This window comes from Coturnix japonica, unplaced genomic scaffold (genome assembly GCF_054131305.1).
Source record: "Coturnix japonica strain WE unplaced genomic scaffold, WE-NBRP24 Scf063, whole genome shotgun sequence".
Taxonomy (NCBI): domain Eukaryota; kingdom Metazoa; phylum Chordata; class Aves; order Galliformes; family Phasianidae; genus Coturnix; species Coturnix japonica.
This window is the reverse complement of record NW_028188966.1, coordinates 140,870-167,180: the sequence shown is the minus strand read 5'-3', so window position 1 is coordinate 167,180 and position 26,311 is coordinate 140,870. Positions and strand designations below refer to the sequence as shown.

Sequence of the window (26,311 nt, the reverse complement as noted above, 5' to 3'; positions counted from 1 at the left end):
TGGGATCCTATGGGACCCTATGGGATCCTATGGGATCCTATGGGACCCTATGGGATCCTATGGGACCCTATGGCACCCTATGGGATCCTATGGGACTCTATGGAACCCTATGGGAAACTATGGGACTCTATGGGATCCTATAGAATCCTATGAGACCCTATGGGACCCTATGGGACCCTATGGGATCCTATGGGACCCTATGGCACCCTATGGGATCCTATGGGACCCTATGGAACCCTATGGGACCCCAATGGGACCCTATGGCACCCAAGGGGGCTACATGGCACTCTATGGCACCCTATGGGATCCTATGGGATCCTATGGGATCCTATGAGACCCTATGGGACCCTATGGGATCCTATGGGACCCTATGGGACCCAATGGGATCCTATGGGACCCTATGGGATCCTATGGGACTCTATGGGACCCTATGGGACTCTATGGGACTCTATGGGATCCTATGGGATCCAATAAGACCCTATAGTACCCTATGGGACCCTATAGGACTCTATGGGACCCTATGGGACCCTATGGGATCCTATGGGCCCACAGCAGCCAAACAGACTTACCCACCGTGAATGTGGGGCCGCCAGCACCTGCATAGAACATAATGGGACCCTATGGGATCCTATGGCACCCTATGGGATCCTATAGGACTCTATAGTACCCTATGGGACCCAATGGGACCCAAAAGGACCCTATGAGACCCTATAGCACCCTATGGGACTCTATGGGACCCAATGGGACTCTATGGGATCCTATGGGACCCTGTGGGATCCTATGGGACCCTATGGAACCCAATGACACCCAATGGGACCCAATAAGACTCTATGGGACCAATGGGACCCTATGGGATCCTATAGAATCCTATGAGACCCTATGGGACCCTATGGGACCCTATGGGATCCTATGGGATCCTATGGGACCCTATGGGACCCTATGGGACTCTATGGGACCCTATGGCACCCTATGGGACCCTATGGGACTCTATGGGATCCTATGGCACCCTATGGGATCCTATGGCACCCTATGGGACCCTATGGGATCCTATAGTACCCTATGGGATCCTATGGGATCCTATAGTACCCTATGGGACCCTATGGGACTCTATGGGATCCTATGGGACCCAGTAAGACTCTATGGAACCCTATGGGACCCTATGGGACCCTATGGGATCCTATGGAACCCTATGGGACCCTATGGGACTCTATGGGACCCTATGGGCCCACAGCAGCCACACGGACTTACCCACCGTGAATGTGGGGCCGCCAGCACCTGCATAGCACACAATGGGACCCTATAGCACCCTATGGGACCCTATGGGATCCTATAAGACCCTATGGGACCCAAAGGAACTCTATGGGACCCTATGGAACCCTATGGGATCCTATGGGACCCTATGGCACCCTACGGGATCCTATGGGACTCTATGGAACCCTATGGGATCCTATGGGACCCTATGGGACCCTATGGGACTCTATGGGACCCTATGGGACCCTATAGCACCCTATGGGATCCTATGGGCCCACAGCAGCCAAACAGACTTACCCACTGTGAATGTGGGGCCGCCGGCACCTGGAGAGCATAGAATGGGACCCTATAGCACCCTATGGGACCCTATGGGATCCTATGGGACTCTATGGCACCCAATGGGATCCTATGGGATCCTATAGGACCCTACAGGACCCAATGAGACCCTATGGGATCCTATGGGATCCTATAGGACCCTACAGGACCCAATGAGACCCTATAGGACCCTACAGGACCCAATGAGACCATATGGGATCCTATAGGACCCTACAGGACCCAATGGTACCTCACGGCACCCAGTAAGACTCTATGGGACCCAATAAGACCCTATGGGATCCTATGGCACCCAATGGGACCCAATAAGACCCAATGGTACCCAATGGCACCATATGGGTCTCTATGGGACCCAATAAGACCCTATGGGACCCAATGGGACCCAATGGGATCCTATGGGACCCAATAAGACCCTATGGGACCCAATGGGACCCTATAGCACCCAATGGGACCTTATGGGACTCTATGGGACCCAATAAGACCCTATGGGATCCTATGGAACCCTATGGCACCCGATAAGACCCTATGGAACCCTATGGCACCCAATGGGACCCTATGGGATTCTATGGGACCCAATAAGACCCTATGGAACCCTATGGGACCCTATGGCACCCTATGGGACCCATTGGTACCTAATGGTACCACAGCAGCCACACAGACTTACCCACTGTGAATGTGGGGCCGCCAGCACCTGGGGAGCATATAATGGGACCCTATAGCACCCTATGGGATCCTATGGGACCCTATGGGACCCAATGGGACCCTATGGCACCCAGTAAGACTCTATGGGACCCCATAAGACCCTATGGGATCCTATGGCACCCAGTGGGACCCAATGGGATCCTATGGGACCCCATGGGACCCAATAAGACCCTATGGGACTCTATGGGACCCTATGGGATCCTATAGAATCCTATGAGACCCTATGGGACTCTATGGAACCCAATGGGACCCCAATGGGACCCCACGGCACCCAAGGGGGCTACATGGCACTCTATGGCACCCTATGGGATCCTATGGGACCCTATGGCAACCAATGGGACCCTATGATACCTCATGGAACCCAATGGGACCCTATGGCACCCAATGGGACCCAATAAGACCCTATGGAACCCTATGGGATCCTATGGGACCCTATGGCACCCAATGGGATCCTATGGGACCCTATGGCACCCTATGGGGCCCTAAGGCACCCTATGGGACCCAATAAGACCCTATGGCCCCCAATGTCCCCCCATGTCTCCCCCCACTCACGCTTGCCGCTGCTGAGGCTGCGGTTGTATCCGACGGGGCTGAAATACTCGAAGACGAAGACGGTGACGGCCACGACCGTCAGACACATGACGAACATCATCACCCACACGGCCGGGCTGTACGGCTCTATGGGGACAACATGGCGGAAACAAGATGGCGGCAGCAACATGGTGGCAGCAACATGGCGGCACCAAGATGGCGGCAGCAACATGGTGGAAACAAGATGGCGGCATCAACAAGGCGGCATCAACATGGCGGAAACAAGATGGCGGAAACAAGATGATGGAAACAAGATGGTGGCTCCAAGATGGAGGCACCAAGATGGCGGCATCAACATGGCAGAAACAAGATGGTGGAAACAAGATGGCGGAAACAAGATGGCGGCATCAACATGGCGGCAGCAACATGGCAGAAACAAGATGGAGGCACCAAGATGGCGGCACCAAGATGGCGGCAGCAACATGGCGGAAACAACATGGCGGAAACAACATGGCGGCATCAACATGGCGGAAACAAGATGGCAGCACCAAGATGGCGGAAACAAGATGGAGGCACCAAGTTGGCAGCACCAAGATGGCGGCATCAACATGGCGGAAACAAGATGGCGGCATCAACATGGCGACATCAAGATGGTGGAAACAAGATGGCGGCACCAAGATGGCGGAAACAAGATGGCGGAAACAAGATGGCGGCATCAACATGGCGGAAACAACATGGCGGCATCAACATGGCGGAAACAAGATGGCGGAAACAAGATGGCGGAAACAAGATGGCAGCACCAAGATGGCGGAAACAAGATGGAGGCATCAACATTGAGGAAACAAGATGGCGGCATCAACATGGCGGAAACAAGATGGCGGCATCAACATGGCGGAAACAAGATGGCATCAACATGGCGGAAACAAGATGGCGGAAACAAGATGGCGGAAACAAGATGGCGGCAGCAAGATGGCGGCAACAAGATGGCGGGATCAACATGGCGGCACCAAGATGGCGGCATCAACATGGCGGAAACAAGATGGCGGCAGCAACATGGCGGAAACAAGATGGCGGCATCAACATGGCGGCATCAAGATGGTGGAAACAAGATGGCGGAAACAAGATGGCGGCATCAACATGGCGGAAACAAGATGGTGGAAACAAGATGGCGGCATCAACATGGTGGCATCAACATGGCGGAAACAAGATGGCGGCATCAATATGGCGGAAACAAGATGGCGGCAGCAACATGGCAGAAACAACATGGCGGCATCAACATGGCGGAAACAAGATGGCGGAAACAAGATGGCGGCATCAACATGGTAGAAACAAGATGGCGGAAACAAGATGGCAGCAACAACATGGCGGAAACAAGATGGCGGAAACAAGATGGCGGCATCAACATGGCGGAAACAAGATGGCGGCATCAAGATGGCAGAAACAAGATGGAGGCATCAAGATGGCAGAAACAAGATGGAGGCATCAACATGGCAGAAACAAGATGGAGGCATCAACATGGCGGCATCAACATGGCGGAAACAAGATGGCGGCATCAACGTGGCGGAAACAAGATGGCGGCATCAACATGGCCCCCATATCACCCCATATACCCCTCATATACCTCCACATCCCCCCTATTCCCCCCATATCCCCCCATATCACCCCATATACCCCCCTATTGACCCCATATCCCCCCGTATCCCCCTATAACCCCCCATATCCCCCCATATCTCCCCCATATCCCCCCTATAGCCCCCCATATCCCGCTATAACACCCCATATCCCCCTATAATCCCCATATACCCCACTATTGACCCCATATCCTCCCCATATCCCCCCATATCTCCCCTATATCCCCCCATATCCCCCCTATATCCCCCTATAACCCCCCATATCCTCCCATATACCCCCCTACTGACCCCATATCTCCCCATATCCCCCCATATCCCCCTATAACCCCCCATATCCCCCCATATCTCCCCATATCCCCCCATACACCCTATATCTCCCCATATACTGACCTAAGAAGGCCGATGGTGACACGGTCCCGTTACTCCGTGCCACCATGACGCTGATACCCCCATATCCCCCCATATCACCCCATATCACCCCATACATCCCCCTATTGACCCCATATCCCCCCATAACCCCTCATATCCCCCCATAACGCCCCTTATTGACCCCATATCCCCCCATATCACCCCATATACCCCCCTATTGACCCCATATCCCCCCATATACCCCCCTACTGACCCCATATCCCCCCATATCACCCCATATACCCCCCTATTGACCCCATATCCCCCCATATACCCCCCTATTGACCTCCTATCCCCCCATAAACCCCCTATTGACCCCATATCCCCCCATACCACCCCATATACCCCCCTATTGACCCCATATCTCCCCATATCCCCCTATAACTCCCCATATCCCCCCCTATTGACCCCATATCACCCCATATCCCCCCATATCACCCCATATTGACCCCATATCACCCCATATTGACCCCATATCACACCATATCACCCCATATCTCCCCCATATCCCCCCTATAGCCCCCCATATCCCCCAATATCCCCCTATAACCCCCCCATATCCCCCCTATATCCCCCCATATCCCCCCTATATCCCCCCATATCCCCCTTATATCCCCCCATATCCCCCCTATACCCCCCTAATGACCCCATATCCCCCCTATAACCCCCCATATCTCCCCCATATCCCCCTATAACCCCCCATATCACCCCATATGCCCCCCTACTGACCCCATATCTCCCCATATCACCCCATATCCCCCCATATCCCCCCTATATCCCCCCTATAACCCCCCATATCCCCCCATATCACCCCATATCCCCCCTATAACCCCCCATATCCCCCCATATACCCCCCTACTGACCCCATATCTCCCCATATCCCCCCTATAACCCCCCATATCACCCCATATACCCCCCTATTGACCCCATATTCCCCCCATATCCCCCCATATCTCCCCCATATCCCCCCATATCACCCCATATCCCCCCTATAACCCCCCATATTGACCCCTGACTCCCCATATCCCCACATATCTCCCCATATACCCCCCTATTGACCCCATATCACCCCATATACCCCCCTATTGACCCCATATCCCCCCATATTGACCCCATATCCCCCCATTTCCCCCCCATATCCCCCTATAACCCCCCATATCCCCCCATATACCCCCCTATTGACCCCATATCCCCCTATATCTCCCCCTATACTGACCTAAGAATGCTGATGGTGACACAGTCCCGTTGCTCCGTGCCACCATGACGCTGATCCCGGTCTCGACGAATGGGACGCTGAAGTCGATGACCTCAGAACGCTCCTCATTAATAGTCAGCGAACCAATGGCCATGTCCGCACGGCCAGACACCACCTGACCAATCAGAGAGCGGCTTAGAAACCAACCTGACCAATGGGGAGAGGCTTAGGGACCAACCTGACCAATGAGGGGCTTAGGGACCAATCTGACCAATCAGGGAGGGACCTAGGGTACCTGGTAGGGGGCGTGGCCTAAGATGTGGGTGGAGCCTGAGGGGTGGGTGTGGCCTATGGGGGCGTGGCCTACGAGGTGGGCGTGGCTTACAATGGGGGCGTGGCCTATAGGGTTTGTGTGGCCTATAGGAGGGGGTACGGGAGGGGGCGTGGCTTAGGAGGGTGTGGAGTCTGTGAGGGGGCGTGGCCTATGAGGTGGGCGTGGCTTACAATGGGGGCGTGGCCTATAGGGTTTGTGTGACCAATATAAGGGGATATAGGAGGGGGTGTGGCTTAGTGGGTGGGCGTGGCCAGCAAAGGGGGCGTGGCTTAGAATGGGGGCGTGGCCTATGAGGTGGACGTAGACTCAGAGGGGGCGTGGCCTATAGGAGGGCATATGAGAGGGGGCGTGGCTTAGGAGGGGGTGGGGTCTGAGAGGGGGGCGTGGCCTATGAAAGGGGGCGTGGCCTATATGAGGGGATATGGGAGGGGGTGTGGCTTAGTGGGGGGGGCGTGGCCTATGAAGGGGGTGTGGCTTAGGAGGGGGCGGGGTCTCTGAGGGGCGTGGCCTATTGGGGGCGTGGCCTAAATGTGGGCGTGTCTTCGGAGGGGGCGTGGCCTATAGGGTATGTGTGGCCTATGGGGTCATTGTGCCCTATGGGGTCATTGTGTCCTATAGGGTCACTGTGTCCTATAGGGTTTGTGTGTCCTATGGGGTCATTGTGCCCTATGGGGTCATTGTGTCCTATAGGGTTTGTGTGTCCTATGGGGTCATTGTGTCCTATAGGGTCATTGTGTCCTATGGGGTGGTTGTGCCCTATGGGGTCACTGTGTCCTATAGGGTCATTGTGTCCTATAGGGTCATTGTGTCCTATGGGGTCACTGTGTCCTATGGGGTCACTGTGCCCTATGGGGTGGCTGTGCCCTATGGGGTCACTGTACCCTACGGGGTCACTGTGCCCTATAGGGTTTGTGTGTCCTATAGGGTTTGTGTGTCCTATGGGGTCACTGTGCCCTATAGGGTCATTGTGTCCTATAGGGTTTCTGTGTCCTATAGGGTTTGTGCGTCCTATGGGGTCATTGTGCCCTATGGGGTCATTGTACCCTATAGGGTGGCTGTGCCCTATGGGGTCATTGTGTCCTATAGGGTTTGTGTGTCCTATAGGGTTTGTGTGTCCTATGGGGTCACTGTGCCCTATAGGGTTTGTGTGTCCTATGGGGTCACTGTGCCCTATGTGGTCATTGTGCCCTATAGGGTCACTGTGCCCTATGGGGTCATTGTGCCCTATGGGGTCATTGTACCCTATAGGGTTTGTGTGTCCTATGGGGTCATTGTGTCCTATGGGGTCATTGTGTCCTATAGGGTTTGTTTGTCCTATGGGGTCACTGTGTCCTATAGGGTTTGTGTGTCCTATGGGGTCATCATGTCCTATAGGGTTTGTGTGTCCTATGGGGTCACTGTGCCCTATAGGGTTTGTGTGTCCTATAGGGTTTGTGTGTCCTATGGGGTCACTGTGTCCTATGGGGTGGCTGTGCCCTATGGGGTGGCTGTGCCCTATGGGGTGGCTGTGCCCTATAGGCTCGTACCTCCCCCACCATCCCGTTCCAGACCCCGTTGATCTTCTTGCCGTGTTTCCCGTTGGTCACCAGGTACAGGTCGTACGTGAAGGACACGGAGCGGGACAAGCGCTTCAATAGGTCGATGCAGAAACCCTTACAGCAGCGCTTCTCAAACGGGGACCAGGGGGCTGAGCTATGGGGTTATAGGGGATATAGGGGGTTATATGGGGTTATAGGGGGTATATAGGGGATATGGGGATGGATGCAGAAACCCTTACAGCAGCGCTTCTCAAACGGGGACCAGGGGGCTGAGCTATGGGGTTATAGGGTTATAGGGTTATATAGGGGATATAGGGGAGATATGGGGATATAGGGGGTATATATGGGGTTATAGGGTGATATTTGGGGTTATAGGGGGGGATATGGGGATGGATGCAGAAACCCTTACAGCAGCGCTTCTCAAACGGGGACCAGGGGGCTGAGCTGATATAGGGGATATATGGGGTTATAGGGTGATATATGGGGTTATAGGGGGATATATGGGGTTATAGGGTGATATATGGGGTTATAGGGGATGTATATGGGGTTATAGGGGGTATATATGGGGTTATAGGGGGCATATATGGGGTTATAGGGGTATATATGGGGTTATAGGGGATATATATGAGGTTATAGGGGATATATATGGGGTTATAAGGGGCATATGGGGGGAAATGGGGGGTTATAGGGGGTTATAGGGGGGTTATAGGGGGTTAAAGGGGGGTTATGGGGGGTTATAGCGGGGTTATAGGGGGGATAGGGGGGTTATGGGGGGTTAAGGGGGGGTTATAGGGGGGATAGGGGGTTATGGGGGGTTATGGAGGGTTATAGGGGGATAGGGTGGGTTATGGCGAGATACATGGGGTTATAGGGGGTTATAGGGGATATATATGGGGTTATAGTGGGTATATATGGGGTTATAGGGGGTATATATGGGGTTATAGGGGATATATATGTGGTTATAGGGGGTATATATGGGGTTATAGGGGGGGATATGGGGATGGATGCAGAAACCCTTACAGCAGCGCTTCTCAAACAGGGACCAGGGGGCTGAGCTATGGGGTTATAGGGTTATAGGGTGATATATGGGGTTATAGGGGGTATATATGGGGTTATATGGGGTTATAGGGTGCTATATGGGGTTATAGGGGGTATATATGGGGTTATAGGGGATATGGGGATGGATGCAGAAACCCTTACAGCAGCGCTTCTCAAACGGGGACCAGGGGGCGGCACTAATATGGGGGATATATGGGATATAGGGGGTTATAGGGGGTTATAGGGGATATAGGGGGTTATAGGGGGTTATAAGGGGGTATATATGGGGTTATAGAGTGATATAAGAGGTTATAGGGGATATATAAGGGGTTATAGGGGGTTATTGGGGGGATACAGGGTGGTTATAGGGGAGTTATAGGGGGGATGGGGGGGATATAATGGGGATATGGGGGGATATAGGGGGGTATAGGGGATATAGGGGATATAGGGGGCTATAGGGGGGGATATAGGGGGTTATAGGGGGTATATATGGGGTTATAGGGGATATATATGGGGTTATAGGGGGCATATGGGGGGAAATGGGGGGTTATAGGGGGGATGGGGGGGATAGGGGGGGATATGGGGGGTATATATGGGGTTATAGGGGGGATATGGGGGAATATGGGGGGATATAGAAGGGTTATAGGGGATAAAGGGGTTATAGGGGGTATATATGGGGTATATATGGGGTTATAGGATGATATATGGGGTTATAGGGGGGTTATAGGGGATATGGGGGATATGGGGGATATGGGGATGGATGCAGAAACCCTTACAGCAGCGCTTCTCAAACGGGGACCAGGGGGCTGAGCTAATATAGGGGATATAGGGTTATATAGGGGATATATGGGGTTATAGGGGATATGGGGGATATGGGGGATATAGAGGATATAGGGGATATAGGGGGTATATATGGGGTATATATGGGGTTATAGAGTGATAGATGGGGTTATAGGAGGTATATATGGGGTTATAGGGGGTATAGGGGATATAGGGGATATGGGGGATATAGGGGATGTATATGGGGTTGTAAGGGGTATAGGGGATATAGGGGATATGGGGGATATAGGGGATGTATATGGGGTTATAGGGTGATATATGGGGTTATAGGGGATGTATATGGGGTAATAGGGGGTATAGGGGATATGGGGATGGATGCAGAAACCCTTACAGCAGCGCTTCTCAAACGGGGACCAGGGGGCTGCACTAATATGGGGGATATAGGGGATATAGGGGATATAAGGGATATAGGGGATAATGGGGATATAGGGGGTATATATGGGGTTATAGGAGGTATATATGGGGTTATAGGGGGTATATATGGGGTTATAGGGGGTGTATATAGGGTTATAGGGGGTTATAGGGGATATAGGGGATATGGGGATGGATGCAGAAACCCTTACAGCAGCGCTTCTCAAACGGGGACCAGGGGGCTGAGCTGATATGGGGGATATATGGGGTTATAGGGGATATATGGGGTTATAGGGGGTATATATGGGGTTATAGGCGGTATATTTGGGGTTATAGGGGAGATATGGGGTTATATGGGGTTATAGGGGATATGGGGATGGATGCAGAAACCCTTACAGCAGCGCTTCTCAAACGGGGACCAGGGGGCTGAGCTATAGGGGATATAGGGTGATATATGGGGTTATAGGGGATATAGGGGATATAGGGGATATAGGGGATATACGGGATATACGGGATATAGGGGATATGGGGATGGATGCAGAAACCCTTACAGCAGCGCTTCTCAAATGGGGACCAGGGGGCTGAGCTATGGGGTTATAGGGGATATAGGGTTATATAGGGGATATAGGGGAGATATGGGGTTATAGGGGGGTTATAGGGGGGATATAGGGGGTTATATGGGGTTATAGGGGGTTATAGGGAGGTTTTAGGGGGGTTATAGGGGGGATGGGGGGGTTATAGGGGGATATATGGGGTTATAGGGGGGATATAGGGGGTTATAGGGGGGTTATAGGGGGGTTATGGGGGAATATGGGGGGATATAGGGGGTATATATGGGGTTATAGGGGGGATATGGGGGGATATGGGGGGGTATAGGGGGTTATAGGGGATAAAGGGGTTATAGGGGGTATATATGGGGTTATAGGGTGATATATGGGGTTATAGGGGGTGTATATGGGGTTATAGGGGATATAGGGGATATAGGGGATATGGGGATGGATGCAGAAACCCTTACAGCAGCGCTTCTCAAACGGGGACCAGGGGGCTGAGCTATGGGGTTATAGGGTTATAGGGTTATATAGGGGATATAGGGGAGATATGGGGTTATAGGGGGGTTATAGGGGGGATATAGGGGGATATATGGGGTTATAGGGGGGTTATAGGGGGGATATGAGGGGATATGGGGGGATATGGGGGGATATAGGGGGTATATATGGGGTTATAGGGGGGATATGAGGGGATATGGGGGGATATAGGGGGTATATATGGGGTTATAGGGGGGATATGAGGGGATATGGGGGGATATAGGGGGTATATAAGGGGTTATAGGGGGGATATGGGGGGATATGGGGGGATATAGGGGGTATATATGGGGTTATAGGGGGGATATGGGGGGATAAATGGGGATATAGGGGGTATATATGGGGTTATAGGGGGGATATGGGGGGATATGGGGGGGTATAGGGGGTTATAGGGGATAAAGGGGTTATAGGGGGTATATATGGGGTTACAGGGGGTTATAGGGGGTATATATGGGGTTATAGGGGGTATATATGGGGTTATAGGGGATATATATGGGGTTATAGGGGGTATATATGGGGTTATAGGGGATATATGGGGTTATAGGGGGTATATATGGGGGATATAGGGGATATGGGGATGGATGCAGAAACCCTTACAGCAGCGCTTCTCAAACGGGGACCAGGGGGCTGAGCTGATATAGGGGATATATGGGGTTATAGGGGATGTATATGGGGTTATAGGGGGTTATAGGGGGGATAGGGGGGGTTATAGGGGGATATATGGGGTTATAGGGGGGTTATAGGGGGGATATGAGGGGATATGGGGGGATATGGGGGGATATAGGGGGTATATATGGGGTTATAGGGGGGATATGAGGGGATATGGGGGGATATAGGGGGTATATATGGGGTTATAGGGGGGATATGAGGGGATATGGGGGGATATAGGGGGTATATAAGGGGTTATAGGGGGGATATGGGGGGATATGGGGGGATATAGGGGGTATATATGGGGTTATAGGGGGGATATGGGGGGATAAAGGGGGATATAGGGGGTATATATGGGGTTATAGGGGGGATATGGGGGGATATGGGGGGGTATAGGGGGTTATAGGGGATAAAGGGGTTACAGGGGGTATATATGGGGTTATAGGGGGTTATAGGGGGTATATATGGGGTTATAGGGGAAGTATATGGGGTTATAGGGGGTATATATGAGGTTATAGGGGGTATATATGGGGTTATAGGGGGTTATAGGGGGTATATATGGGGTTATAGGGGATATAGGGGATGGATGCAGAAACCCTTACAGCAGCACTTCTCAAACGGGGACCAGGGGGCTGAGCTATGGGGGATATATGGGGTTATATGGGGGGTTATACGAGGATAGGGGGAGTCAATGGTGTCAATGGGTTCAATAGGGTCAATGGGGTCAATGGGATCAATGGGGTCAATGGGTTCAATAGAGTCAGTATGTTCAATAGGGTCAATGGGGTCAATGGGGTTAATAGGGTCAATGGGATCAATAGGGTCAATGGGGTCAATGGGATCAATAGGGTCAATAGGGTCAATGGGATCAATGGGGTCAATGGGGTCAATGGGTTCAATAGAGTCAATGGGGTCAATGGGTTCAATAGAGTCAATGGGGTCAATGGGTTCAATAGGGTCAATGGGTTCAATAGGGTCAATGGGATCAATGGGGTCAATGGGATCAATGGGGTCAATGAATTCAATAGGGTCAATGGGGTCAATAGAGTCAATGGGTTCAATAGGGTCAATGGAATCAATGGGGTCAATGGAATCAATGAATTCAATGGGGTCAATGGGGTCAACAGAGTCAATGGGTTCAATAGGGTCAATGGGGTCAATGGGATGAATGGGTTCAATAGAGTCAGTATGTTCAATGGGGTCAATGGGTTCAATAGGGTCAATGGGTTCAATGGGATCAATGGGGTCAATGGGATCAATGGCGTCAATGGAGACTATAGGGTCAATGGGGTCGATGGTGCTGATGGGGCAGCTCCTCACCTGTATGTGCGGCTGAGCGGGGATATGGGGTCAATGGAACAATGGGATCAATGGTGCCAATGGGGTTAATGGGGTCAATGGGGTCAATGGTGCCCATGGGGTCAATGGGGTCAGCGATGCCAATGGGGCAGATCATCACCTGTGTGCGTGGTTAAGCAGATATGGGGTCAATGGGGTTAATGGGGTCAATGGGTTAATGGGATAATGGGGTCAATGGGGTTAATGGGGTCAATGGGTTAATGGGGTCAATGGGGTCAATGGGGTCAATGGGGTTAATGGGGTCAATGGGGTCAATAGGGTCAATGGGATAATGGGGTCAATGGTGCCAATGGGGTCAATGGGGTCAATGGGGTCAATGGGGTCAATGGGGTCAATGGGTTCAATGGGGTCAATGGTGCCAATGGGGTGAATGGTGCCAATGGGGGCAATGGGATAATGGGGTCAATGGGGTTAATGGGGTCAATGGGGTCAATGGGATAATGGGGTCAATGGGATAATGGGGTCAATGGGGTAATGGGGTCAATGGGATAATGGGGTCAATGGGGTAATGGGGTCAATGGGGTAATGGGGTCAATGGGATAATGGGGCCAATGGGGTCAATGGGATAATGGGGTCAATGGGTTAATGGGGTCAATGGTGGCTAATGGGGTCAATGGTGCCAATAGGGTCAATGGTGGCTAATGGGGTCAATGGGGTCAATAGGGTCAATGGGGGCAATGGGGGCAATGGTGCCTATCCCATAATCCCCTATACCCCACCTATCCCATAACCCCCTACACCCCACCTATCCCATAATCCCCACCTATCCCATAATCCCCACCTATCCCATAACCCCCTACACCCCACCTATCCCATAATCCCCACCTATCCCATAACCCCCTATACCCCACCTATCCCATAACTCCTCACGTGTGCGTGCGGTTGATTGGCCGCCTGCAGGGCATCGCGTCCCCATATATCCCATAATCCCCACCTATCCCATAATCCCCTATACCCCACCTATCCCATAATCCCCTACACCCCATCTATCCCATAACCCCTCACGTGTGCGTGTGGTTGACTGGCCGCCTGCATGGCACCGAGTCCCCATATATCCCATACACCCCATATACCCCATAATCCCCACCTATCCCATACACCCCATATACCCCATAATCCCCACCTATCCCATAATCCCCATATATCCCATAACCCCCTACACCCCATCCATCCCATAACCCCCACCTATCCCATAACCCCCTACACCCCATAACCCCCTACACCCCACCTATCCCATAACCCCTCACGTGTGGGTGCGGTTGATTGGCCCCTACACCCCATCTATCCCATAACCCCTCACGTGTGTGTGCGGTTGATTGGCCCCTACACCCCATCTATCCCATAACCCCTCACGTGTGGGTGCGGTTGATTGGCCCCTATACCCCATCTATCCCATAACCCCTCACGTGTGTGTGCGGTTGATTGGCCCCTACACCCCACCTATCCCATAACCCCTCACGTGTGCGTGCGGTTGATTGGCCCCTATACCCCATCTATCCCATAATCCCCATCTATCCCATAATCCCCATCTATCCCATAACCCCCTATACCCCACCTATCCCATAATCCCCACCTATCCCATAACCCCCTATACCCCACCTATCCCATAATCCCCTACACCCCATCTATCCCATAATCCCCACCTATCCCATAATCCCCTATACCCCACCTATCCCATAATCCCCTATACCCCATCTATCCCATAACCCCACCTATCCCATAATCCCCACCTATCCCATAACCCCCTATACCCCACCTATCCCATAATCCCCACCTATCCCATAATCCCCACCTATCCCATAATCCCCTATACCCCATCTATCCCATAACCCCACCTATCCCATAATCCCCACCTATCCCATAACCCCCTATACCCCACCTATCCCATAATCCCCACCTATCCCATACACCCCACCTATCCCATAATCCCCACCTATCCCATAACCCCCTATACCCCACCTATCCCATATACCCCATATACCCCATAATCCCCAGCTATCCCATAACCCCTCACGTGTGTGTGCGGTTGATTGGCCCCTACACCCCACCTATCCCATAACCCCTCACGTGTGGGTGCGGTTGATTGGCCCCTATACCCCACCTATCCCATAACCCCTCACGTGTGGGTGCGGTTGATTGGCCCCTACACCCCACCTATCCCATAACCCCTCACGTGTGTGTGCGGTTGATTGGCCCCTATACCCCACCTATCCCATAACCCCTCACGTGTGGGTGCGGTTGATTGGCCCCTATATCCCATCTATCCCATAATCCCCATCTATCCCATAATCCCCATCTATCCCATAACCCCCTATACCCCACCTATCCCATAATCCCCTACACCCCATCTATCCCATAATCCCCACCTATCCCATAATCCCCACCTATCCCATAATCCCCACCTATCCCATAATCCCCACCTATCCCATAACCCCCATCTATCCCATAATCCCCACCTATCCCATAACCCCCTATACCCCACCTATCCCATAACCCCATCTATCCCATAATCCCCACCTATCCCATAACCCCCTATACCCCACCTATCCCATAACCCCACCTATCCCATAATCCCCACCTAACCCATAATCCCCACCTATCCCCTATACCCCATCTATCCCATAATCCCCACCTATCCCATAATCCCCTATTGAAGGGCCCCTATATCCCCTATACCCCATACGCCCCACATATCCCATAATCCCCATATACCCCATACACCCCACCTATCCCATAACCCCATCTATCCCATAATCCCCACCTATCCCATAACCCCCTATACCCCATCTATCCCATAATCCCCACCTATCCCATAATCCCCACCTATCCCATAACCCCCTATACCCCACCTATCCCATAATCCCCACCTATCCCATAATCCCCACCTATCCCATAATCCCCTATACCCCACCTATCCCATAATCCCCATCTATCCCATACACCCCACCTATCCCATAACCCCCTATACCCCATCTATCCCATAACCCCCATCTATCCCATAACCCCTCACATGTGTGTGCGGTTGATTGGCCCCTACACCCCAGCTATCCCATAACCCCTCACGTGTGCGTGCGGTTGATTGGCCCCTATACCCCACCTATCCCATAACCCCTCACGTGTGGGTGCGGTTGATTGGCCCCTACACCCCACCTATCCCATAACCCCTCACGCGTGCGTGCGGTTGATTGGCCCCTATACCCCACCTATCCCATAACCCCACCTATCCCATAATCGCCACCTATCCCATAACCCCCACGTATCCCATAACCCCTCACGTGTGCGTGCGGTTGATTGGCCCCTACACCCCATCTATCCCATAACCCCTCACGTGTGCGTGCGGTTGATTGGCCGCCTGCAGGGCACCGCGTCCCCATCTATCCCATAACCCCCTACACCCCACCTATCCCATAATCCCCTATACCCCACCTATCCCATAATCCCCACCTATCCCATAATCCCCATATACCCAATACATCCCACCTATCCCATACACCCCATCTATCCCCTATATCCCATACACCCCATCTATCCCATAATCCCCACCTATCCCATAACCCCCAGGTATCCCATAACCCCTCACGTGTGGGTGCGGTTGATTGGCCCCTACACCCCACCTATCCCATAACCCCTCACGTGTGCATGCGGTTGATTGGCCCCTACACCCCAGGTATCCCATAACCCCTCACGTGTGCGTGCGGTTGATTGGCCGCCTGCAGGGCACAGCGTCCCCATCTATCCCATAATCCCCTATACCCCACCTATCCCATAACCCCTCACGTGTGCGTGCGGTTGATTGGCCCCTATACCCCACCTATCCCATAACCCCCTACACCCCACCTATCCCATAACCCCCTACACCCCACCTATCCCATAACCCCCACCTATCCCATAACCCCTCACGTGTGGGTGCGGTTGATTGGCCCCTATACCCCACCTATCCCATAACCCCACCTATCCCATAATCCCCACCTATCCCATAATCCCCACCTATCCCATAATCCCCTATACCCCACCTATCCCATAACCCCCATCTATCCCATAACCCCTCATGTGTGTGTGTGGTTGAGGGGCCCCTATATCCCATCTATCCCATACACCCCACCTATCCCATAACCCCCTATACCCCATCTATCCCATAACCCCCTACACCCCACCTATCCCATAATCCCCACCTATCCCATAACCCCCTATACCCCACCTATCCCATAACTCCTCACGTGTGCGTGCGGTTGATTGGCCGCCTGCAGGGCATCGCGTCCCCATATATCCCATAATCCCCACCTATCCCATAATCCCCTACACCCCACCTATCCCATAATCCCCACCTATCCCATAACCCCCTATACCCCATTTATCCCATAATCCCCATCTATCCCATAACCCCCTATACCCCACCTATCCCATAACCCCCTATACCCCATCTATCCCATAATCCCCTACACCCCATCTATCCCATAATCCCCTATACCCCCTACACCCCACCTATCCCATAATCCCCACCTATCCCATAATCCCCTATACCCCACCTATCCCATAACCCCCTATACCCCATCTATCCCATAATCCCCTACACCCCACCTATCCCATAATCCCCACCTATCCCATAACCCCCTACACCCCACATATCCCATAACCCCTCACGTGTGTGTGCGGTTGATTGGCCCCTACACCCCACCTATCCCATAACCCCCTACACCCCATCTATCCCATAATCCCCACCTATCCCATAACCCCTCACGTGTGCGTGCGGTTGATTGGCCCCTACACCCCATCTATCCCATAACCCCTCACGTGTGGGTGCGGTTGATTGGCCCCTGTACCCCACCTATCCCATAACCCCTCACGTGTGGGTGCGGTTGATTGGCCCCTATACCCCACCTATCCCATAACCCCTCACGTGTGCGTGCGGTTGATTGGCCCCTATATCCCATCTATCCCATAATCCCCATCTATCCCATAATCCCCATCTATCCCATAATCCCCATCTATCCCATAACCCCCTATACCCCACCTATCCCACAATCCCCACCTATCCCATAACCCCCTATACCCCATCTATCCCATAATCCCCTATACCCCCTACACCCCACCTATCCCATAATCCCCTATACCCCACCTATCCCATAATCCCCACCTATCCCATAATCCCCACCTATCCCATAACCCCCTATACCCCATCTATCCCATAATCCCCTACACCCCACCTATCCCATAATCCCCACCTATCCCATAATCCCCACCTATCCCATAACCCCCTATACCCCATCTATCCCATAATCCCCACATATCCCCATACACCCCATCTATCCCATAATCCCCACATATCCCCATACACCCCATCTATCCCATAATCCCCACATATCCCATATATCCCATACATCCCATATACCCCATACACCCCACCTATCCCATAATCCCCACCTATCCCATAACCCCCTATACCCCACCTATCCCATAATCCCCACCTATCCCCTATACCCCACCTATCCCATAATCCCCACCTATCCCATACACCCCATCTATCCCATAATCCCCTATACCCCACCTATCCCATAACCCCTCACGTGTGCGTGCGGTTGATTGGCCCCTACACCCCATCTATCCCATAATCCCCTACACCCCATCTATCCCATAACCCCTCACGTGTGCGTGCGGTTGATTGGCCCCTATACCCCATCTATCCCATAACCCCTCACGTGTGTGTGCGGTTGATTGGCCGCCTGCAGGGCACCGAGTCCCCATATATCCCATAATCCCCTACACCCCACCTATCCCATAACCCCTCACGTGTGCGTGCGGTTGATTGGCCCCTATACCCCAGCTATCCCATAACCCCTCACGTGTGCGTGCGGTTGATTGGCCCCTATATCCCATCTATCCCATAACCCCTCACGTGTGTGTGCGGTTGATTGGCCCCTATACCCCAGGTATCCCATAACCCCTCACGTGTGGGTGCGGTTGATTGGTCCCTATACCCCATCTATCCCATAACCCCTCACGTGTGTGTGCGGTTGATTGGCCCCTACACCCCAGCTATCCCATAACCCCTCACGTGTGGGTGCGGTTGATTGGCCGCCTGCAGGGCACGGCGTCGCGGATGCAGGTCCCTGTGATTGGGTCGGTGTGTTCCACGATGACGAATGGCCGCTCCTCCAACGTGGCCACCGACAAATGGCGGCTGTCGGAGCCGGGCTGCGGGATGCGGCCATAGCGCGACCACGCGGGGTGGCGCAGCTCCAGGGCGCCATGATGCCAGCTGCCAACCTATAGGGGGTAATGGGATATAGGGTTAATGGGGGCTATGGGGGTAATGGGGGGATATGGGGTCTATGGGGTCTATGGGGATATATGGGATCTATGGGGAGATATGGGGGGCATGGGGGGTATGGGGGGTAATAGGGATATGGGGTCTATGGGGGGATATGGGGGGATATGGGGGATATGGGGAGTATGGGGGATATGGGGAGTATGGGGGATATGGGGAGTATGGGGTAATGGGATCATATGGGGTCTATGGGATCATATGGGGTATATGGGATCATATGGGGTATATGGGATCATATGGGGTATATGGGGGTAATGGGATCATATGGGGTATATGGGGCTATGGGGGGATATGGGGTCTATGGGGTAATGGGATCATATGGGGTATATGGGGCTATGGGGGGATATGGGGTCTATGGGGTAATGGGATCATATGGGGTGACACAGCTCCAGGGCGCCATGATGCCAGCTGCCAACCTATGGGGGGCAATGGGGGGTTATAGGGTTAATGGGATCATATGGGGTATATGGGATCATATGGGGTATATGGGGCTATGGGGATATATGAGGGATATGGGGGATATGGGGGATATGGGGTCTATGGGGGCTATGGGGTCTATGGAGGGATATTGGGTCTATGGGGTCTATGGGGGGATATGGGGGGATATGGGGGATATGGGGGGATATGAGACCTATGGGGTCTATGGGGGGATATGGGGTATATGGGGTAATGGGGGGATATGGGGGGATATGGGGTATATGGGGGATATGGGGGGATATGGGGGCTAGGGGGGGATATGGGGTCTATGGGGGCTATGGGGCTATGGGGGGATATGGGCTCTATGGGGGCTATGGGGTATATGGGGGGATATGGGGGCTATGGGGGGATATGGGGTCTATGGGGTCTATGGGGATATATGGGATCTATGGGGGGATATGGGGGTAATGGGGGGATATGGGGGTGATGGGGGCTATGGGGGGATATGGGGTCTATGGGGGGCTATGGGGGGATATGGGGTATATGGGGTAATGGGGGGATATGGGGTCTATGGGGGGATATGGGGGATATGGGGTCTATGGGGTAATGGGATCATATGGGGTGACACAGCTCCAGGGCGCCATGATGCCAGCTGCCCATCTATAGGGGATATGGGATCATATGGGGTATATGGGATCATATGGGGTAATGGGATCATATGGGGTATATGGGATCATATGGGGTATATGGGGGGATATGGGGTATATGGGGTAATGGGATCATATGGGGTATATGGGATCATATGGGGTATATGGGGGGATATGGGGTCTATGGGGGAATATGGGGTCTATGGGGGCTATGGGGTCTATGGGGGTAATGGAAGCTATGGTGGCTATGGGGTATATGGTGGCTATGGGGTATATGGTGGCTATGGGGTATATGGGGTATATGGGGTATATGGGGTATATGGGGTATATGGGGTTGATGGGGGATATGGGGTTGATGGGGGATATGGGGGCATATGGGGTCTATGGGGCCTGTGAGGGGATATGGGGGATATAGGGTCTATGGGGTCTATGGGGGGATATGGGGTCTATGGGGGCTATGGGGGAATATGGGGGATATGGGGGTAATGGGGCCTATGGGGGGATATGGGGGCTATGGGGGGATATTGGGGTATTGGGGGCTATGGGGGGATATGGGGTCTATGGGGGCTATGGGGTCTATGGAGGGATATGGGGGATATGGGATTGATGGGGACTATGGGGGGATATGGGGGCTATGGGGGTCTATGGGGTCTATGGGGTATATGGGGTAATGGGGGTAATGGGATCATATGGGGTATATGGGGGGATATGGGGGCTATGGGGTCTATAGGGTCTATGGGGTATATGGGGTAATGGGGGTAATTGGATCATATGGGGTAATGGGATCATATGGGGTATATGGGATCATATGGGGTAATGGGGGCTATGGGGGGATATGGGGTCTATGGGGTATATGGGGTAATGGGGGTAATTGGATCATATGGGGTAATGGGATCATATGGGGTATATGGGGTAATGGGATCATATGGGGTATATGGGGTAATGGGATCATATGGGGTAATGGGATCATATGGGGTATATGGGATCATATGGGGTAATGGGATCATATGGGGTAATGGGATCATATGGGGTATATGGGATATAGGGGTAATGGGATCATATGGGGTAATGGGATCATATGGGGTATATGGGATCATATGGGGTATATGGGATCATATGGGGTATATGGGGGTAATGGGATCATATGGGGTATATGGGGGTAATGGGATCATATGGGGTAATGGGATCATATGGGGTATATGGGGGTAATGGGATCATATGGGGTATATGGGGGTAATGGGATCATATGGGGTATATGGGATCATATGGGATCATATGGGGTAATGGGATCATATGGGGTATATGGGGGGATATGGGGTATATAGGGTATATGGGGTATATGGGATCATATGGGGTAATGGGATCATATGGGGTATATGGGATCATATGGGGTAATGGGATCATATGGGGTATATGGGGGTAATGGGATCATATGGGGTAATGGGATCATATGGGGTAATGGGGGTAATGGGATCATATGGGGTGACGCAGCTCCAGGGCGCCATGATGCCAGCTGCCCACCTATGGGGGGTAATGGGATCCATAATGGGATCATATGGGGTAATGGGATCATATGGGGTAATGGGATCATATGGGGTATATGGGGGTAATGGGATCATATGGGGTATATGGGGTATATGGGGTCATATGGGGTAATGGGATCATATGGGGTAATGGGATCATATGGGGTATATGGGGTAATGGGATCATATGGGGTATATGGGGTTATGGGATCATATGGGGTATATGGGGGTAATGGGATCATATGGGGTATATGGGATCATATGGGGGTAATGGGATCATATGGGGTAATGGGATCATATGGGGTATAAGGGGTCTATGGGGTAATGGGATCATATGGGGTATATGGGATCATATGGGGGTAATGGGATCATATGGGGTAATGGGGGTAATGGGATCATATGGGGTAATGGGATCATATGGGGGTAATGGGATCATATGGGGTAATGGGGGTAATGGGATCATATGGGGTAATGGGATCATATGGGGTAATGGGGGTAATGGGATCATATGGGGTAATGGGATCATATGGGGTAATGGGGGTAATGGGATCATATGGGGTAATGGGATCATATGGGGTATATGGGATCATATGGGGTATATGGGATCATATGGGGTATATGGGGGCATATGGGGTATATGGGGTAATGGGATCATATGGGGTAATGGGATCATATGGGGTAATGGGGGTAATGGGATCATATGGGGTATATGGGGTAATGGGATCATATGGGGTATATGGGTGTAATGGGATCATATGGGGTATATGGGGTAATGGGATCATATGGGGTAATGGGATCATATGGGGTATATGGGGTTATGGGATCATATGGGGTAATGGGATCATATGGGGTATATGGGGGTAATGGGGGGATATGGGGTATATGGGGATAATGGGATCATATGGGGTATATGGGGGTAATGGGATCATATGGGGTAATGGGATCATATGGGGTATATGGGATCATATGGGGTAATGGGATCATATGGGGTAATGGGATCATATGGGGTGACGCAGCTCCAGGGCGCCGCCATGCCAGCTGCCCACCTATATGGGATATAGGGGGTTATAGGGTTAATGGGGGCTATGGGGGTAATGGGGGGATATGGGGTCTATGGGGTATATGGGGTAATGGGATCATATGGGATCATATGGGGTTATGGGATCATATGGGGTGACGCAGCTCCAGGGCGCCATGATGCCAGCTGCCAACCTATGGGGTTATATGGGATCATATGGGGTATATGGGGTAATGGGATCATATGGGGTATATGGGGCTATGGGGGGATATGGGGTCTATGGGGTATATGGGGGGTATAGGGTCTATGGGGTCTATGGGGTGATATGGGGGAATTGGGGTATATGGGATCATATGGGGTAATGGGATCATATGGGGTAATGGGATCATATGGGGTGACGCAGCTCCAGGGCGCCATGATGCCAGCTGCCAACCTATAGGGTAATATGGGATCATATGGGGGGTTATAGGGTTAATGAGGGCTATGGGGGGATATGGGGTATATGGGGTAATGGATGGATATGGGGGCTATGGGGGGATATAGGGTATATGGGGTATATGGGGTCTATGGGGTAATGGGATCATATGGGGTGACGCAGCTCCAGGGCGCCATGATGCCAGCTGCCAACCTATAGGAGATAATGGGATCCATAATGGGATCATATGGGGTAATGGGATCATATGGGGTAATGGGATCATATGGGGTATATGGGGGGATATGGGGGCTATGGGGTCTATGGGGTCTATGGGGGGATATGGGGAGTATGGGGGATATGGGGGGATATGGGGGCTATGGGGTCTATGGGGGATATGGGGCCTGTGAGGGGATATAGGGGGTATAGGGTCTATGGGGTCTATGGGGGGATATTGGGGTATTGGGGGCTATGGGGGGATATGGGGTATATGGGGTAATGGGGGAATATGGGGTCTATGGGGGGATATGGGGGCTATGGGGGGCTATGGGGGCTATGGGGACTATGGGGGGATATGGGGGCTATGGGGGTATATGGGGTAATGGGGGGCTATGGGGGCTATGGGGGGATACTGGGGTATTGGGGGCTAGGGGGGGATATGGGGTCTATGGGGGCTATGGGGTATATGGGGTTGATGGGGGTAATGGGGGGATATGGGGTAATGGGGGGATATGGGGTAATGGGGGGATATGGGGGCTATGGGGGGATATGGGGTCTATGGGGTAATGGAGGGATATGGGGTAATGGGGGGATATGGGGGCTATGGAGGGAGATGGGGGGTATAGGGTCTATGGGGTCTATGGGGGGATATGGGGGAATTGGGGGCTATGGGGGGATATGGGGGATATGGGGTAATGGGGGGATATGGGGTCTATGGGGGTCTATGGGGTCTATGGGGAGATATGGGGTCTATGGGGGCTATGGGAGAATATGGGGTCTATGGGGGGATATGGGGGCTATGGGGTGTATGGGGGGATATGGGGGTAATGGGGGATATGGGGTATATGGGGTAATGGGGGCTATGGGGGGATATGGGGGCTATGGGGTATATGGGGTAATGGGGCTAATGGGATCATATGGGGTAATGGGACCATATGGGGTAATGGGATCATATGGGGTAATGGGATCATATGGGGTAATGGGACCATATGGGGTAATGGGACCATATGGGGTAATGGGATCATATGGGGTAATGGGATCATATGGGGTAATGGGATCATATGGGGTAATGGGATCATATGGGGTAACGCAGCTCCAGGGCGCCATGATGCCAGCTGCCAACCTATAGGGGATATAGGGATATAGGGGTTATGGGGTAATGGGGGGATATGGGGGCTATGGGGTCTATGGGGTATATGGGGGTGATGGGGGTAATGGGGTCTATGGGGGCTATGGGGTCTATGGGGGGATATGGGGGGATATGGGGTCTATGGGAGGATATGGGGTCTATGGGGCATATGGGGTCTATGGGGTATATGGGGTCTATGGGGGCTATGGAGATAATGGGGGGATATGGGGGCTATGGGGGCTATGGGGTATATGGGGTTGATGGGGGGTATGGGGGGTAATAGGGATATGGGGGCTATGGGGGGATATGGGGGTAATGGGATCATATGGGGTAATGGGACCATATGGGGTAATGGGATCATATGGGGTAATGGCATCATATGGGGTAATGGCGGTAATGGGATCATATGGGGTAATGGGATCATATGGGGTAATGGGATCATATGGGGTATATGGGATCATATGGGGTATATGGGGGTAATGGGATATAGGGTTATATGGGATCATATGGGGTAATGGGATCATATGGGGTATATGGGATCATATGGGGTATATGGGATCATATGGGGTATATGGGGGTAATGGGGTCATATGGGGTGACGCAGCTCCAGGGCGCCATGATGCCAGCTGCCAACCTATAGAGAGCAATGGGATATAGGGGTAATGGGATCATATGGGGTAATGGGATCATATGGGGTATATGGGGGGATATGGGGGCTATGGGGTCTATGGGGTCTATGGGGTATATGGGGTATATGGGGGTAATTGGATCATATGGGGTAATGGGATCATATGGGGTATATGGGACCATATGGGGTAATGGGGGTATATGGGATCATATGGGGTAATGGGATCATATGGGGTAATGGGATCATATGGGGTATATGGGATCATATGGGGTATATGGGGGTAATGGGATATAGGGTTATATGGGATCATATGGGGTAATGGGGGTAATGGGATCATATGGGGTGACGCAGCTCCAGGGCGCCATGATGCCAGCTGCCCACCTATAGGGTTATATGGGAATATATGGGGTATATGGGGTCTATGGGGGGATATGGGGGGATATGGGGGCTATGGGGGGATATGGGGGCTATGGGGGGATATGGGGTCTATGGGGGGTTATGGGGGGTATAGGGTCTATGGGGTCTATGGGGGGATATGGGGAATATGGGGGATATGGGGGGATATGGGGTCTATGGGGTCTATGGGGGGATATGGGGTCTATGGGGCCTGTGAGGGGATATGGGGGGATATGAGGTCTATGGGGTCTATGGGGGCATATGGGGGATATGGGGGGATATGGGGGCTATGGGGTAATGGGGGGATATGGGGGCTATGGGGGCTATGGGGTCTATGGGGGCTATGGGGGTAATGG

At 52.6% G+C, this 26,311-nt stretch overlaps 1 protein-coding gene across 1 annotated transcript in view; it reads right to left on the bottom strand.

Moving 5' to 3' along the window:
• The window catches only part of LOC146751687 (glutamate receptor ionotropic, NMDA 2D-like), a 95,074-nt gene that overhangs the window by 42,183 nt on the left and 26,580 nt on the right, over window positions 1-26,311 (bottom strand). Inside the window, exons 5-8 of the mRNA XM_085533783.1 lie at window positions 19,294-19,505; window positions 7,912-8,077; window positions 6,073-6,226; window positions 2,839-2,964 (exon numbers count right to left, since the gene is read on the bottom strand). Of these exons, the coding sequence (XP_085389909.1) occupies window positions 2,839-2,964; window positions 6,073-6,226; window positions 7,912-8,077; window positions 19,294-19,505 (658 nt within the window). The remainder of the gene's footprint in view (window positions 1-2,838; window positions 2,965-6,072; window positions 6,227-7,911; window positions 8,078-19,293; window positions 19,506-26,311) is intronic.